This window comes from Schistocerca nitens, chromosome 9 (assembly GCF_023898315.1).
Source record: "Schistocerca nitens isolate TAMUIC-IGC-003100 chromosome 9, iqSchNite1.1, whole genome shotgun sequence".
Taxonomy (NCBI): domain Eukaryota; kingdom Metazoa; phylum Arthropoda; class Insecta; order Orthoptera; family Acrididae; genus Schistocerca; species Schistocerca nitens.
The window spans coordinates 280,508,407-280,527,078 of record NC_064622.1 but is presented as its reverse complement, the minus strand read 5'-3'; the positions used below and the strand labels follow the sequence as shown (position 1 = coordinate 280,527,078).

General features: G+C 38.9%; 1 protein-coding gene across 5 annotated transcripts in view; it reads right to left on the bottom strand.

The window, feature by feature from the left end:
• The window catches only part of LOC126203568 (non-structural maintenance of chromosomes element 1 homolog), a 45,421-nt gene extending 27,501 nt beyond the window's left edge, over positions 1-17,920 (bottom strand). For all 5 annotated transcript variants that reach the window (XR_007540303.1, XR_007540302.1, XR_007540301.1 and 2 more), the window contains exons 1-4: positions 17,583-17,920; positions 17,280-17,433; positions 3,512-3,713; positions 1,884-1,997 (exon numbers count right to left, since the gene is read on the bottom strand). Coding sequence is in view for 2 of the 5 variants with exons in the window: in XM_049937894.1 (XP_049793851.1) it covers positions 1,884-1,997; positions 3,512-3,713; positions 17,280-17,433; positions 17,583-17,685 (573 nt within the window). In the remaining 3 variants the exon portion in view is untranslated. The remainder of the gene's footprint in view (positions 1-1,883; positions 1,998-3,511; positions 3,714-17,279; positions 17,434-17,582) is intronic.
• Positions 17,921-18,672: the final 752 nt, after the last annotated feature.

Below are 18,672 nucleotides of genomic sequence, written 5' to 3'. Positions count from 1 at the left end.
GTGAGGGCTGCTATTATGTGATCGAGAGCATCCACTGGGCTGTTATACTGTGTGATCGAGAGCGTCCATTTGATCTTCACTGTTCTCACTCACTCCAAGACACTACTGTCATGATTGTGTGACGTATTTTCGTTTTCCATTCTGGGGTTTGTACATTTTGTGCTGTCTGCATATTTTCCTGGATCAGGCAGTGGCAGATACAGAAAAACCCCAAGAAGGGAGTACTAAAGATATCTTGAGCTACCTTTACTTTTACCATAATAAAAATAATCAACTCACATGCAAAGTTTTATTTGAACTGATTATAAACATATACAAGACAATGCCATCTTATGATATAAAAAAGTTACAGTTGTGGTTCTCTTTCTTAAATGATGAATTCTAAGTGCCTATTCTTCCTGGCAAATTGGTTAATTACATTATCAATAGGACAATCAATGTCAGGGTGTGTGTTCAACAGAGCTAAGCCATTAAGTCGATCCTCCTCGACTGTTGACCTCAGCCACGTCTTTGAACGCCGCATTGTTGAAAAACTTCTTTCTGCTGTAGCAACAGATGCAGATACACAAGCAAATATTTTGTATAGTGTGTGCAAAGTAGGATAGATAGATCTAGGACAAACAGACAACACTTGCATAACAGAATCATGATCATTAAGAGCGTTTTTGTCCTAGGTACGTATAAGATATGATGATGCGGACGCGTGTGCTACATAGGAAAGCACAACAACTTGATAACTTGATTCAGTCAAGTCGACTGACGAAAGAAATGAACTAAAGGCGCGCAGGCCGAATGGCAGGGATGGCTCAGGTGGCAATGTATCCGCTTCTGGGATCAGGGCAATGTTGTCTAATATGGGCATGAAGTGGTGTCTCACAGAAAGTCTTGCACTGGGTCACTGAGCTACACAAAACTATTATTATCACATACTGTGCATTTCTTCCCCTTCTTCTTCTATACACTTCATAAATTAGAAAGTCTCCCCCCCCCCCCCCCCCCCCCCCGGCCTCATTTTTCTGTCTATATGTGAAGGTTAATCTCAGGAACTATTGTAAGATTTTGATACAGTTTTCACTAATAGATAGACTGGTTCAGGGCAGTAGAGTAGCTCACAGCTCCAATCACTGCCAAGAGATGTCACTCCAAATACGAATTAAATATGGAACACACAACATTCGTGCTGCCTGACAACTTCCCTGTCATGTGCAGCTTAAATTGTTTAAGTGATATGAATGTGATGTTATTCATTTTAACCTTATGCAGTGGTCCATAAATAAAATTACTGGCAGACCACACAAATCACCTAGCCGCAGACACTTAGTGCTTGCATTTGGATGCAATACTGTGCTCTTCTCCATGGTGCATTACGAATCCTTTCAAACATCCTTTGACCCTCTCCTAATCTCGACAGAACTGCACATCTTGTTGCTGCAATTCTTAAACCATATTAATGGAAATGCTCTACACTTCACTTTTAGGAAGACCCAAGGCAGTAAGATCCACAGCATTGAGGTCAGGTGATTCTGCAGGCCATGATACAGGATCTGCTCTAGTTGTACTACAAATAGTTGTACTAACTATAGACAATATTTCATATTGAAGTCAGTGATGACCTATAACTATCCATTTGAATTAAGTTGAAAAAGTTTGTTTGCAGAGCAATGATTACTAGAAACTTTTGCTTCTATTATACATTTTTACCTGTGTCAGTTTCCACTATACATTACCATACACTTTGTGTAATAAATGAAGGAAGATATGCGATGGCAACAACCATACAAAATGACACATTAAATTGGTAAACTCAAGTTTCATTTATGGTGGAACAGATTTGCTAAATTTAAAAATGTGCAGTTGTGTGTATCACACAAACTCACACTTACCACAAAAACATAGTCTTTGCACAGGTGACAGTTCGAAACACAATCTGCATATGCTTCTGCAATGTATGGTGCCATTTCAGCAATGGTGCGAACGCCTATGTAGATCTTACCTTCCTGTGGATAGCAAACACAGATTTAATCACCCTGTTGTTTAAATGCACCATAGAAATACAAATTTTCTCACTCTAAAGTGCCAAGTTTATTAAAACAGTTGAAAAAATGATAAGGCTAGTATTTAACCCTTCAGGTGGTGTAATACTTAGTACTGTCTATTAATGGGGAAAGTTAATCAGGAAGGGCATGTCACTTAGATCTCAGGATGAAACAGATCAACCTGCTGATGATGGAAGGCAAATATGCAGATGGAACTGTCAAAGACAGTACACTGGTAAGCACTGTACCAGTTTCAGTTCAGATAAGAGAGCAGAGCAAAAAGTAAGGATAAATTAGCAGAAGAGAAATGGATAGTGTAATTTGCCCATCCCCACTGGGGAAAAAACTAATAGTTGTGAAAGCTAAGATAGTATATGTACTTTTGTGTGTGTTTATCAGCAGTATAGAAAGCACCTATTGAAGGTAAGGACTGCCTGGTGATTCTCCCCCTCCCCCCCCCCCCCAATAAGCAAACGGTTTTTCTCTGATAACAGTGTCTTCAAATACACATATTTGCACAGAACACTGTAGATTACAGAAGCGACAGAGCTGTAGATTGTGCAAAATTTTACATCCTTCGTAAGAACAGCAACTGGTTTGGTTTGCTGAATGAACCTGAGATGGCAAGTGATGATTGGAAACCATTCCCCCTGAAAAATAATGAGATACACTGCCCTGGAAGAAACATACAACACTCTACACACAAATGGTTTCCATTTTCCTCTCTCATTGTAGTGTATTAAGCTACAGAAATATACCGAGTTTCATCATATAAATGGCACTTTTGGACAATGTGCTGAAGTGTTGCTCAGTTTGAAGCTTTATTCACTGAAAATTCCTGCAAAGTTATCTTGTAACACACTCACAAATACTTCTAAATAAGAATTCTTAATTAGTAGCATCAGCTTTGCACAACTGGCTGTCTTAGTCTTGTGGCTTCATTCCAGCTTTACACAACCAGCTGTCTTAGTCTTGTGTCCTGACCTCGAGGGTTCGGAGTCTCTATGCTCTTCTGGGACAACATCTCAACACAGATAATCCAAGCACTTCAACTAGAGAATTAAAAGCTTGCTTCCTAGTTATAGTCTCAAAATATAGATTTGGTGCATTTGATGTGGACATCCTTGATATCACATGTACAGAGGTAAGGACTAAATCAAAGGAAAATATTAAGGAACACTTTAAATTCAAGAAAAGAAAGTCTTAGCAAATTTAATTATTATATACAGGAGAGAAAGCAGTCACCTCCATAACAATGAAATTGGAAAAAAAGATCAACCAGTTATTATGGTTAGTTTTCATTTGTAGTAAATTTACTCGTGTAGCAGCAAATTTAAGGTCTTCCTTTACTGAAATCTGAGACAACAATGACATCTCATTAACAATGAACACCCTACACTAATTTCAAATACTCCCATCCTTAAAATGGGTGTATCTGTCATATTAAACAATACTGTCAGATATTAATGAACAACCTTTTTGCAGAACCACCCATCATTAATGAGTTTCTCTGCAATATCCTGGAGATGCCCTTTTGTTATATGAAAAGGCATATCTTGTGACATATTCAGCACATGGGTAGATGACACACACCCCAAAGTCTCTGAAGTCATAATTTCTGCCAGAATCCTTTTGTAGACCTCCCTGTGTTCCTTTGTGTAACCACCTGTCAGAGTCCTGTAAAAGCAGATGTGATATATTTATCAATGAATTGCTTTAGAAAACAATATTCCAATACTTGCAAAAAATTACAATATGCTACTCCTACCAGAAGTGTTTAAAAACACAGGAAATAGAAGACTCCAACAAAATATTACAAGGGGTGCTAAAGAATTTTCTGTTTGAGGGCGCTGCTGCAGTGTATATGCAACATATAGTGTGACTCTGATGCGGGCGCACAAGAACTGACGTGTACAGAGAGGGTTAATGTGGCATTTGTGTCTTTCCTATGTGTGTGCAGTAACTGTGGGGACATTATTACTGAATGCATCCAAACAACACCAACATGTTGTTGTTATTTCCTTGGCAGCCAAAGGACAAACACCAGTAAACATCCATCAGAGAATGAGGAATGTGTATGGGAAACATGTCTGTCGAAAACCACCACTGTGGAACTCGAGGCAAAACACTTGGGGAACTGCTGCTGCTTTGTGTAAATGCATGTCCCCATATTGCAAATGTCATAATGTAGACTGGTTCACATCTGCTTAAAAAGTCCTTTTTTCAGCTACTAAATTTTAAGGGCCCTTAGAAGCTGCTTATTTTTATGTCTTCCAAAAATTACTATTGTTTCACATGTAATTTCATGGGATGACAAGGACAATTTGGTCCATGAAGTTTACATACTACGCACGTAGGATGACTAATTTAATCTACCACAGAAAACCTTATACACACCACACCAAGTCCTTACAAATTCCACAGAACTTTTTAAGAAATTTTGAGTAACAGATCTCCAGCATTGTGTACAATGATGCCTACGTAAATGCAAATCATCCATGCTTTTACGAGTTAAGACTGTGCTGTGTGCTGTTAATTTTGTTTTATCAGTTTGTTCTGTGCACAGGGAGGTCAGTTTGTTTTTTTAAATATTATGGAGTACAAAAGAAGAATAAAGAATGCAGATAAAGCCTCATTCTGGCAAGACAGTGAGAGGAGAGATGACTACGGATATTGCACTTTGTTGCAGTCAAACACTTTCCAAAGAACAGTTACAGAAAAACTGAAGGAAATAAGTGAAATTGAGAAACAAATTGAAGGAAAAAAAAAGGATTCTAAAGAAGCAAGAGAAATCATTTTGTGCTGCTATTCCACATTAAAGTATATGCGTTAAGTCAAAAATAAAGTGACTAAACTTCCATATATTTTTCTCAACAATTTTGTAAAGTGTTAAATATAATTTGTGTCAAAATGAGTGTAATTTGTGTCAAAATGAGTGGTAATTAAAATTTTATCTATTTTATGAGAAAAATAATTTGCTGAAGCCCCTGTTTATGAAATTATATGAAAAAATGAGAAAAACCATGACAGAAATTATGCCAACTCAAGTGGGAAACACTTGTGCACTCATCCAATAGTACTGATCTCTCTCTATGCGATTATCACACCTTTGTTTGCACAAAAAAGGCCTTGAAAGGTCGATGATTCCCTTTTGGATGAGGATGTGCAGCAGGCATTTAACAGATTTATTCACAATCTGGTGCATTGGTGGGATGACTGCCTCAATGCTCACAGCAATTTCGCCTGATTGGCATACTGATTCTGGACTATAAGGCCTTCCAACAGAAACATTCTGACTGCCCCTTACACATTCACCTTCAATTCATGTTGGGTATAATGTGCTTTTCGTAACATTGGCTGGAAACTGACTGAACCAATAAAAATATTAGTATCACACATCAATCAACCCAACATGACTTCAGTAGTTGCCCATTCTATTGTGGACTGGACTCATAGCGTCAGGTCTCTTTCCTACGTTGACTGTTCACACAAAGGGAATCTCAGTGTAACATGTCTGTGAAATCTCCAACACGAAATAATGAAGGTCTTACAGTCCAGAATCATCGGTATGCCAAATTGGGAAAAATCACACTGGGCACTGAGGCAATTATCCCCCTGATGCACCTGGTTGAAGATACCTGTTTGATAAAACACTGTGTCCTGCTCTGTGAAAAAGTCTACAGCTGCCTGCTGCACATCCTCATCTGATAGAAACCATGACTGAAGGTGTCATAATTGCATGGGGAGAGATCAGGACTCTAGGACAAGTGCCCAAGTGTTTCCAACTTGAGTTGGTATAATTTCTACCATGGTTTGTACACTCTTTCTTTCCTTAAATTTCATAAACAGTGGGCTCCCAAGTACGTACAGGTTTTTGTGAACAAAGACATTAACAATCCTGTCCTTGTTAATCTCCAAAATCAAATAGGCTTTCAACAAAACACTGCTACTAACAAAGCAACCTCTGATGATGTTGGTTTGCAGTTGGATCATGCAGGCATCTAAGCATAATATTTCCTTGGTCCGTCTGGCCCCTTTCAGGTGACAAGGCTGTTTGTTAATCTCACCAGAATTGATTCGTACCACAAATGGCGACCAATTATACTCTTCAGAAGACCAACAGTGCATGCACCATAAATCATCACTGCTGCCCCCTGATGCAAGTGTAGGTATAACCCCATGGAGGGGGAAAAAAAATGAACTATCAAGTATCACTGTCAAGACAGTCTGTCACCTGAGTCAACAACCATTGTGTTTTAATGTCAGTTGAAATATGGCTCCAGATCTTATGTACAGGGTAACCCTAATCTCTGTTTACAATTTGGTCTGACAGTCCAATTTTAATTAATTATTTCAATACACAGCCCCAAAAGCAAGTTGTAGGAGCAATCATTTGCGCCTTATCATATAAAATTCTCCATGCATCAGCAAGACAGTTTTCCACCACCACAGATTTCTCATGCTGCAACAATCGTGTGGCGACGGTGCTCAATACACCTGTCATAATGATGTGTTGTGACCCATGTGCTGGGGTAATGCATGGAGTGAGGGTGAGTGGTCTAGTGCATGCCCGTGGCTCTAAGTGAACCGCGGTACTTGTAATAACATTTATTTATTGTGCAGAGCACACAAAGGTATGTGTGAATTCAGAGTTGCAGTCGGTGGCTGGGTGCAAACACATGTGCCGCACATGAGTGCTGATGTCTCAACAGTGACTGCCACAGGTCAGTGCCATGGCTGTGTGTTGTGCTCATGGCAGTGGCAGGACAAGGAAGGCTCTGCCTACCCAGATGTTTCACAGTGTACGAATCTCACCTTAGGGCTCTCAAAGACAGCCCGTTCTCTCAAAGAAAGCCTGTTGTGTGCTGAGGTGGAGACTAGTGACTGTATTCCAGGATTCCAGTTGTTGTGAAGGCTATGCCCTGGTGAACAACCATGAAATTACAGACTACAGCAGATGCACACCACTCAGACAGGAGGCTGGGCAGACACGCCTTGCATGGTCAGAGCGAAGATGGCAGCTTGCAGATCGTCCATGATGCCCCATTAGCGGAGGAGGGCTGACCACTTACCAGTATTGTCATGCACAATGATTCAGTAGATATCAACGGCAGACCACCACTATGGTATGCATTTGGTTGGCTGCCTCTCTGTGTTGAAGTCAGCAAGTAAGTAGTAGGTTTGCCATGGTTTCACTGAAACTCGACAGGCTGTCATTCTCTCTGGTTCTGGTGACACAGACAGAATAGCAGCTTGACAAAATGTGTTCTTGAGCTCTGAAAAACTCCCTATTCAAAGGACTGGGCCCAAGGCGCTGTGGCTCCGAGTGTATGAGTGTATTTGTCCTCATTTATCAGACCTGTCAGCACTCCTTCACTGTGGCAATTTAATAGCAATTCTGGGTCAGTGAGCTCCATTATTCTTTTCTGTCTACATTTGATTTTGATTTTGTAGTGTCACTCAGGTGGTGGAGTTATATAGTGTTACCTCAGAGTGTCTTGTTAAATAACAGTACTTGTGTTTCTGTCCGAACTGTTCTGGGGTCTGTTGCAGCAGTACACCTTGTTGGCACACTGATTACCACGTCAGCCCAGTGTCAACCTTGAGCTGGCCTGGTAGAAATTTAACAAAATTTTAAACTTGCACATTAAAATTATTCTCCTGCTTAACTGATGCAAATAGTTCAGCCACACTGGCAAGGGAGTTTGTAAACTACACACTAGCTCAATCATAGGTCATCTTTTACCAAGCCAAGGTGCACTTTACTGCTTGCTGGGAGGGGGACTCAAGAAACGATGGATCTGTTTGTCTGTGAAGCCATTCTGCTTTAACACAAGCTTAAGACATTCCATCTTGTGTTACGCTTAAACAACGAATCCTTAAAAAAAACTTTGTCCTGTTGCTGTTGTTCCATTGGGATTTTAGGATATGCCTGAACTTCATAAAGAAAGGATTCCACTACGTCCCATTATAATCTGGGTGTGTCCACTTACAACTTGGCCAAGGATTTATTAGAGCTGTTCTTCACCCTCATGTTGGAAAATGTAAACACTACATTAACAATTCTACGATTTTTACCCAATGGTTGAAGTCCTTGCGTCTTCATCCCTTGGACTTGCTTGTGAGCTTTGAAGTGAGTTTTTTCACAAATTCCTCTTGAAGAATCCTCTATGTTAATTAGGAAACTGGACATGGAAAGGGCAAAGCTTTGCCATCGTCTGATGAAGTCTACATATTTTTATTCAATGACAAAAATTTTGAACATATTGACAGAACAACTGGGAAATCCATTATCCTCCAGTCACCAATTTATTTATGGAAATTTTGAAGGCAAGGCACTGCGGATGGTCCTTTTAAAACTACTTGTTTCTGGCGCTATATTAATGATACATTTATGGTGTGGCCACATGCAATAGATGCTCTGAACAGTTTCCTTCAGCCAAGCAACAAGTTCACAATGGCAAGGGATGGAAGGTTTCTGTTTTTAGATATACTGGTTTGCAGAAAGGACAATGGGACTCAGACAGTGTTTATAGAAAACCAATGCACACAGACCAGTATTTAGATGCAAAGAGTTGTTGTCCACTGCACCGATGCACAGAGGTCCTGCGGTGTTTATAAAGAGGGATTACATCATATAGAATATGCCAGTAGATTAGAGGCTTTCTTACCATTTTCTGGGGGCATATCTTCAAAACTGGACAGATTTTTAAAAATACATAATATCAAAAGTACATTTCATTCGCCAGCCAAGATTAACAGTGCTCATGGCTTGGTAAAAGCTGACCTACAATTAAGTGAGACTTTGTGCTTATAAAATCCCTTGCCATTGCGGGAAAACTTATATTGGCCGAACTATCTGCATCATTAATATACTGAGCATCATCACTGCATATGACTGTTGCAGCCTGAGGAATATACGATGGCAGAGCACTGTCATATTGAGGAACTCAGAAGTTATATGATAAGGAACAAAGGGTTGCTCCTGCAACTAGCTTTTGGGGCTGTGTTTTAAAGGAATCAGTTGAAATTAGACTGTCAGGCCAAATAATAAACAGAGAAAAAGGTTAAACAAACGTAACGATTGAAACCGTATTTTATAAAACACAGCGATTGTTGCCTAGGCCTACAGAATGTATCGTCCATGGTACTCGATAGTGATTCATTGTTTTTGTCAGCTTTCACCACTGAGGCACTGTATCTACACTGGAGTAAGTTGGTAGCAGTGACAATTTACGAAGGAAGTTTAGTTTGATTTCTGTGGCTCATAAATGGTCTGCCACTCACAATATATATCATTTCCAGCAAGATTACCAAACGGCATTCTCGCATGACCATGGAAATATTACATCCAGATGACTGCATGATCTGTTTACAGACAAGATAAGATTATCACCAGTTAATATGTTGGGAAAAGTTTACATAGTTGCACCAAAACAAACTCTGTTTAACTGTTCTGTGTGATTATGGTTCAATTCGATTTTGGGTGACTACAAATGGGACATCTTGTAACCTTTTACGTCCTCCCTGCAGTTCAGTAAGTGAGAGAGAAGCTGTGTTAGCTGCTATATGGCTTCAAAATAAATCCCCAAATCTTCCACTCTGTGAAGCACAGTTATCGTAATTTTTAAATGATACATGCACCACATAACATGTTATTTTTAAACTGAGATCCATGAACTTTAGTCACTGGGCCATTTCCTGCCAAGTGGTCTAATTTAGGAGAAAGTTCCTGCAGGACTATCATGGGTTTTGCTTAAATTTTGTGTGATAATTCATATATTTTCCAAGGAATTTTGGTGAAGTTTTACTTTCACCAATGTTGTTGTTGTTGTGGTCTTCAGTCCTGAGACTGGTTTGATGCAGCTCTCCATGCTACTCTATCCTGTGCAAGCTTCTTCATCTCCCAGTACCTACTGCAACCTACATCCTTCTGAATCTGCTTAGTGTATGCATCTCTTGGTCTCCCCCTACGATTTTTACCCTCCACGCTGCCCTCCAATACTAAATTGGTGATCCCTTGATGCCTCAGAACATGTCCTACCAACCGATCCCTTCTTCTGGTCAAGTTGTGCCACAAACTCCTCTTCTCCCCAATCCTGTTCAGTACCTCCTCATTAGTTATGTGATCTACCCATCTAATCTTCAGCATTCTTCTGTAGCACCACATTTCGAAAGCTTCTATTCTCTTCTTGTCCAAACTATTTATCGTCCATGTTTCACTTCCATACATGGCTACACTCCATACAAATACTTTCAGAAAAGACTTCCTGACACTTAAATCTATACTCGATGTTAACAAATTTCTCTTCTTCAGAAACGCTTTCCTTGCCATTGCCAGTCTACATTTTATATCCTCTCTACTTCGACCATCATCAGTTATTTTGCTCCCCAAATAGCAAAACTCCTTTACTACTTTAAGTGTCTCATTTCCTAATCCAATACCCTCAACATCACCCGACTTAATTCGACTACATTCCATTATCCTCGTTTTGCTTTTGTTGATGTTCATCTTATATCCTCCCTTCAAGACACCATCCATTCCATTCAACTGCTCTTCCAAGTCCTTTGCTGTCTCGGACAGAATTACAATGTCATCGCCGAACCTCAAAGTTTTTATTTCTTCTCCATGGATTTTAATACCTACTCCGAATTTTTCTTTTGTTTCCTTTACTGCTTGCTCAATATACAGATTGAATAACATCGGGGAGAGGCTACAACCCTGTCTTACTCCCTTCCCAACCACTGCTTCCCTTTCATGTCCCTCGACTCTTATAACTGCCATCTGGTTTCTGTACAAATTGTAAATAGCCTTTCGCTCCCTGTATTTTACCCCCGCCACCTTTAGAATTTGAAAGAGAGTATTCCAGTCAACATTGTCAAAAGCTTTCTCTAAGTCTACAAATGCTAGAAACGTAGGTTTTCCTTTCCTTAATCTTTCTTCTAAGATAAGTCGTAAGGTTAGTATTGCCTCACGTGTCCTAACATTTCTACGGAATCCAAACTGATCTTCCCCGAGGTCGGCTTCTACTAGTTTTTCCATTCGTCTGTAAAGAATTCGTGTTAGTATTTTGCAGCTGTGGCTTATTAAACTGATTGTTCGGTAATTCTCACATCTGTCAACACCTGCTTTCTTTGGGATTGGAATTATTATATTCTTCTTGAAGTCTGAGGGTATTTCGCCTGTTTCATACATCTTGCTCACCAGATGGTAGAGTTTTGTCAGGACTGGCTCTCCCAAGGCCGTCAGTAGTTCCGATGGAATGTTGTCTACTCCGGGGGCCTTGTTTCGACTCAGGTCTTTCAGTGCTCTGTCAAACTCTTCACGCAGTATCGTATCTCCCATTTCATCTTCATCTACATCCTCTTCCATTTCCATAATATTGTCCTCAAGTACATCGCCCTTGTATAGACCCTCTATATACTCCTTCCACCTTTCTGCTTTCTCTTCTTTGCTTAGAACTGGGTTTCCATCTGAGCTCTTGATGTTCATACAAGTGGTTCTCTTATCTCCAAAGGTCTCTTTAATTTTCCTGTAGGCAGTATCTATCTTACCCCTAGTAAGATAAGCCTCTACATCCTTACATTTGTCCTCTAGCCATCCCTGCTTAGCCATTTTGCACTTCCTTGCGATCTCATTTTTGAGACGTTTGTATTCCTTTTTGCCTGCTTCATTTACTGCATTTTTATATTTTCTCCTTTCATCAATTAAATTCAATATTTCTTCTGTTACCCAAGGATTTCTACTAGCCCTCGTCTTTTTACCTACTTGATCCTCTGCTGCCTTCACTACTTCATCCCTCAAAGCTACCCATTCTTCTTCTACTGTATTTCTTTCCCCCATTCCTGTCAATTGTTCCCTTATGCTCTCCCTGAAACTCTGTACAACCTCTGGTTCTTTCAGTTTATCCAGGTCCCATCTCCTTAAATTCCCACCTTTTTGCAGTTTCTTCAGTTTTAATCTACAGGTCATAACCAATAGATTGTGGTCAGAGTCCACATCTGCCCCTGGAAATGTCTTACAATTTAAAACCTGGTTCCTAAATCTCTGTCTTACCATTATATAATCAATCTGATACCTTTTAGTATCTCCAGGGTTCTTCCATGTATACAACCTTCTATCACACCAATATAATACTGATAAGAGATACAGCTGTTTGTTTGACCCCATAGCGCAGCTATCAACAGCACTCCCCCGATTTTTCGGCAACTTTGAGGCATGTTATCTCCAGTAACACTTTCTTGAAAGAAACAAAACTAGGCTATCTTGTACAACTTTTTGCATTCAACTGCAACTGAATGAAGATACGTACATTGTATAACACCAGAAGAAAACATTCAGCAAAAATATTTGTAGAAAGCTTTGCAAATAATAATCAAAACTAGTTTATATTGGGCTACAAACTTTACCTGGCCTTATGAAGTAAATAACAGCTACACTCAGCTGAAGGAAAGCACCCACTATGCTGGGAACCCAATAGTAAAATGCAGATAGTTTGAACAAATTCCACAACAATTAAACATACAGAAGTATAACTGATAGTTAAATAATTACTGACACGACATTTTCTATACAATGTACCTTGTGGTATTTTCCACGTGAAATTAGTCAGTTAAATAGTTACTGGTAGCATGCTTTATAAAAGTCCAGAAATACAATCTTACTTTTAAATTCATAGCTATTTAATACACTAATTTCACATTACAAAATCACAAGGTAGATCCTACACATTTTAGAGAGACTTAAATAATGTATAGTATTGATTATGAACACCTATCATGCAATGTAAGGTTCAAAACACATGGGCTAACTGGGAAGTACTTTTGATATGGCAGAACCTAAAGGATCACACTTTTTGAATGTGATTACCTCAAATTACTAGAGCCCCAAAAGAAGAAAACTATTGTTTTATTGGCTTCTTTATTCCATTTCATTTTTTATAAAAATAATTTCGTAGACGTGAACACTATAGAGGTGTTTAAAAGGAAACAAAAAAGATTACTTATTTGAAATTTTCCTGACAACCTCATTTCCTAGTTCTCAGGGCTTTCAATATTACCTTTCCCAGAGAGCACTAAACAATTGTCAAACAGAATAAAAGATGTCAGATTTGAGTACCATCAGAATATGATGTATTTTCAATGCACCTCCACCATGTTGACTTTAAAGCTGCTTGCATTGCAAAACCAAATCTAGTTTTTGAGGTGGTGTAGAACACTGTCTTTTTAATGAAAGCAGTTTAAAGGAGTTTGCTGAAAACTCTCTTCATAAAAGTGGATTAAAAATACCCACTTTTGGCATTTTTACAAAAATTGTCAACTTTCCTCTCAATTTGTAAGCTACTGGAAAACAGTAAGAGAATGGAATTTTATGTTCTAAGACCTTGTAGCGGTAAGTTATTGGGTGCAAGATGTCAGGTTTATCCTGCAATTATTTCTGGAGATATAAAAAGCTAGACACTAAATTTTGTTAAGCATCTATTTTTACAGCCCACTTTGATTCAGATTGTCCACATGAAAATAGCTAAAGAAATCTTTTTTCAGTATGTCGCTTAAAAGAGCACAAAAAGTTGTACAAGATGTCAGCTGCCCTCAGCTGCTAAAGAAGTTTCGCCACCGTCTTCTTATTTAATTGATATCAGCGATTGCTAATAATGAACTGTGTAACCATTCTGAGGAGGATTGACCTGCTAGGTGTCATAAGATGGTTGACCAATGTGTGGGAAGAGATTCTGAACATATTATTTGTGAGGTCTTGGTATATTCTTTTATACCATGATGTGGACCTTTAACTTTGACCCCACATGTGAAACCAAAAATGTACCACACTGTGAGGATGTCGACACAGAGGACGTCACAGAATGACAGGCAACTGATGATGATATTATGGAAATGGTGATGCAGGAGGAAGAGAAATATCATCCCATATTTGGGAAGGTTAAAGATGACTGAGGCAATGCTGCAAGTACATAAGTGAGCAGGAGGAAGCGATACCAGTGGATATCATCTGTTTGCTTAAGTGGAAGGATACTACAATATGGGAAAGGGCTAAAGGAGGGGAACAGTCACCTACCAAAGGCTTTCTTAGAACCTCAAACCTTTATGTTTCATCTGTGTTGCTAGGCCTGGTGTTTCACACATAAGTAATAATACATTCATACTTTACCATGCAAATCATTTTATTTTTTCTTCAACATTTTTTGAAGGGCACAGTACATACATAACAAACATATGTAACTAGCATGTATTACGTACAAAGTGAGAAAATGTTAACGCAATTAGGTTTTGGTATAAAAAAGGTGTTTTGAATAGTACAACTAGCGTCAGAAAAGAGAAACTATAGAACTCCAGCCTATCCAATTTGACCTTCCGTCACACTGCCCGAATAGTTGAAAATTTACTGCACTGACACAAATAATTTAAGGAAGAATGGGAAAATGCAGAAACCAACCTCGGGAACCATTCTGGGCATCTAAGAAAAGTACGAACATAAAAGGCAATATGAGCCCTACAACTTCCATCAGAAGATAGGTTTAAGGAAGGTAATTAAATAATTTTATAGATTTGGAGAGTTTCTAACCACACTGACTACACTATTTGAAATGCTGAAGCTAGCAGGGGTAAAATACGGATAACAAAAGGTTATTTACAAATTATATAGAAACCAGAGAGCAGTTGCAAGGGTTGAAGGATACAAAAGAAGCAGTAACTGAGAAGAGTCCAACAGGGTTATTCCTTGATGTTACACAATCTGTACACAGAGCAAACTGTGCAGGAAACCAAGGAGAAATCTGTAAAGGGAACTGAAAGTTCAGGAGAACAATTAAAAACTTGGGGTTTTATGAAGGCATCAAAATTCTATCAGAGACGGCAAAGGACAAGGAAGAGCAGTTTAATAAAAAATGGATACAAGAGAAGATTAACATACACAATAGTAAAACATGGGTAATGGAAGGTAGTTTAAGTTAGATGATGCTGAGAGAATTAGACTAGGAAAAGTGACACTCAAAGTAGTAGATGAATTTTGCCTTTTGGGCAATAAAGTGGCTTATGTCAACAAAAATAGAGATTACACAAAATGCAGACAAGCAGTAGAAAGAAAAGTATTTCTGAAAAAAGAGGAATTTCTTAATGTCAAACATGAACTTAAATCTCAGGGGGTCTTTTCTGAAGGATTATCTGAATTACGGCCTAGTATGGAAGTGAAATGTGAATGATATACGCAGTTCAGACAACAAGAGAATAGAAGCTTTTGAAATGTGGTGCTCCAGAAGAAGGCTGAATATTAAATAGGTAGACTGAATAGTGAAGGAGAAGGGACTGAACTGAATTGTGAGTGGAGGGAAAATTATGGTACAACCTAACTAAAGGAAGGGAACAATTGTTTGGACACATCCTGAGGTATCAAGGAATCGTCAGTTTGGGAGTGGAAAGAAGGGGAGGGAGGTTTTTTTTCTGGGGGGGGGGGGTTGCTAAAATATATAAGCAGGTTCAAATGGATGTAGACCTAGTTTGCAGTTATTTACACGAGATGAGTCACTTTGTGCAGGATAGGCTGGTGTGGATATATGCATCAAACTAGCCTTTGAACTGAATATACTAACAACAGCAAAGCAGATAGATTTAATAATTACACAAAGTAACTACACACATTGTCTGTGAGCGAGCATTGATTTAAATCAATAGGGAAATTGAAAATTTATACTGGACAGGGAACTGAACCTGGGTCTCCTGCTTACTAGGCATACACAGTGCTTATCGCAAGTGCACAGACTGCCTCCCATCAGACCCAAATTTTCAACTTAATCACACGTTACTAATGTAGTGCCTCTACCCATTATTCTGATTATGGTATCTGCGGTATTTTGCTGATTCCCATAAGAGTTTGAACCTGGATCAAAATGGTGTCTGTTCTTTCTGACCTGCCCAAAAGAACGAACACCACAAATATCGAATTAGGGCAAAGATGGCCAATGATCTCTTCAGTATGGATACACACCAGATCGAACTCTTATGGGAATCGGTGAAATGCCGCAAGTAATGACAATAATGGGCCGGGCACTATCCTAGCAGCGTGTGAATAAATTGAGAATTCGGGTCTGATAGGAGGTGTGGTAGGGTAGTCTAGGAGTTGCAATAACAGCTGTGTCCAGATGGCTCAGTGGTCACAGCATCTGCTTTGTAAGCAGGAGCCGCAGGTTTGATTCCCAGTCCAGCACAAATTTTCAATTTTCCTCTTTGATTTAAATTGATGCCTACCCACAAACCATGTCTGTTAGTCCTTTACACATTAACTAATAGTATCCAAAAGAACAGACACCACATACATAGGTTTAATTATCTTTACAGTGGTATGGAAGAAAGTGGTAGATGTGCATATCCCTCGTGTTCAAGAGTTAAATCTGACCAGGTGAGGCTCAGACCAATTAAACAGGAGGTGGTATAGACACGTGGTTGACTGGTCAGACAAAGAGTGTCAGCAAGAGACCCACAATGCCCAAAGGCCTAAGGAAACACTAAAAATGATCATGTGGAAATACATGCTCAACCTTGAAATCAAGCCACAGTGTTTACAACGAAATAACATAAATTACATGTACCAGTAAGCTAATGTACTACAAAGTTCATATAGTCATTTAGTGAATAACAGTGATGGTAGGCTACTGCATGGCTGGAGATCAAATTCACAACATGGCAACTAAACTCAAACCACAGCCCACTATCAGAGAACAGTTTTATGATTTTGATATACTGAGTATCTGAAGCCTTCTACAAAGTAAAGGCATAGTAGTTTTTACACCATGTGTACTTTTCCTTGCAGACTAACATGCCGAATTTGGGATAAGCAGTGTGTAATCTCCTGAAGGATAAGAAGTTGTCCATTTATGGCCTACAATATACATTTATCACTGGTTGTGTGTGTGTGTGTGTGAATGTGTGTGTGTTTTAGGAGCACTCAAAGACTATAGAAATGAGAATGTGAACTAACATTGTGAAACTGTCATAAAACACAAGCTTATCTTAGACTTAATTATAGGCCCTACCCAAATGGTAGTAGTAGTTTTAGATAAAGAACTACGATGGTGTTTGTAAACAACTGATGAACGAGTGGGAAATATTATAGCCATGCAAAGTATGCAAAAGCCCAATTAAAATAGAAGGCAAGTTCTGGAATTAACGATCATTTTTTCAAACCGAACTTGCTAAATGATTACGCTCAAAAGGTAAATAATATCAACATACTGAATAGCTGCGTTGTTGCTCGTACTGAATAAGATGAGATATTCATTTTCTGTAATTTCACAGATCTGTTTAGTTAACTGCTGTCCGTGTCGATTCACATGCCGATTTATCTGGTGAATAACACTGTCCAAATCAACCGCCACTGTTCTTCTGTCTAAAAAAGAACGAAGGAATCTCAATCAAAATGACATTCATGCTACAGGTAAATTAATGAAACAGGTAAAAGACGACTGCAAGAGAATGAACTAAGAAATATGGACACAAAGGCAATATGGCAACGACAGAAGGCAATAACATTTTTACCATTCAGTTCCGACAACAATTCGGTGACATTTTTCAGTTCCATTACAGGCTGAAACATGAGAATTTGCAACACTGATTTCCACACTTCTTTCTCGATTTCCATGCTGCTTATGAAGTTTTTATCGTAATATATTTTTTCCCTAATACGTCTAGCACGAAACGCTTTTATATATCCCGGCAGTAGTGATACCAATGGAACTGCGAAACATCATGACATGATAATTATCTAAGTACACATTTTGATGCTATCAAAATAATATCGCGTCACGGGCAGTAAGTTACCGCTTCTCTTGCTCTCGGCAACTGTAAACAACTTTCAAATGACACACACGCTAGAACCATAGACTATAGAGCGCCAAGAGAAGAGCCAAAGACGTACTTTAATTGTACCAAAGTTGATTTTGAAAACATCACTAATAGGAATTCGCAATGATTCGAACTATATATAACACGCCGCGTTAATATATATGAGACTGAAACACGCCGCGTTAACGTACCAGACAAAATTAACGCCATGCTGATGTATGTAGAATGTTGTATGCATCCCCCCCCCCTCAAAACTGCACCAAATCCGTTCACCCGTGACAGATAATTGTATCATTGTTGGTCACAAACAAGCAATCACAGTCACGCAACAAAGTCGAGCTGCTGAGTTCTGCATATTGAAGGGAGCATGACGTAGAAGGATAAAATGTGGCTGTTTGATACAATTCAAATCAGTGTTTTGTGACAGTTTGGCAGTGTTAAGTCGACTTTTTGCAACATTAAGAAAAATCGCAACAACGCTTGGTTAGTAATTAGTTGATCCATGGATCGTTTTGCACGATAAATCGTAATGATGTGGAACGAGTTCACTTCCCGAGTTAAATTGTCAGTATTTTTTTTTTAAAGACAGATGTGTGTCAGTGATTCCCACTCACCACACTTAACTTATAACTATAACAGAAATTCTTCTACACAACAGTAGGAGTTGTCAAGGGAAACTTTTTCAGTTTGCTTTCTGTCAGACAGTTTACATCCCTGGATAAGTGATGAAAAATTTTAGTTGTATTGTGCACCCCATTTTGTGCTAAAAACAATTCTAATGTGG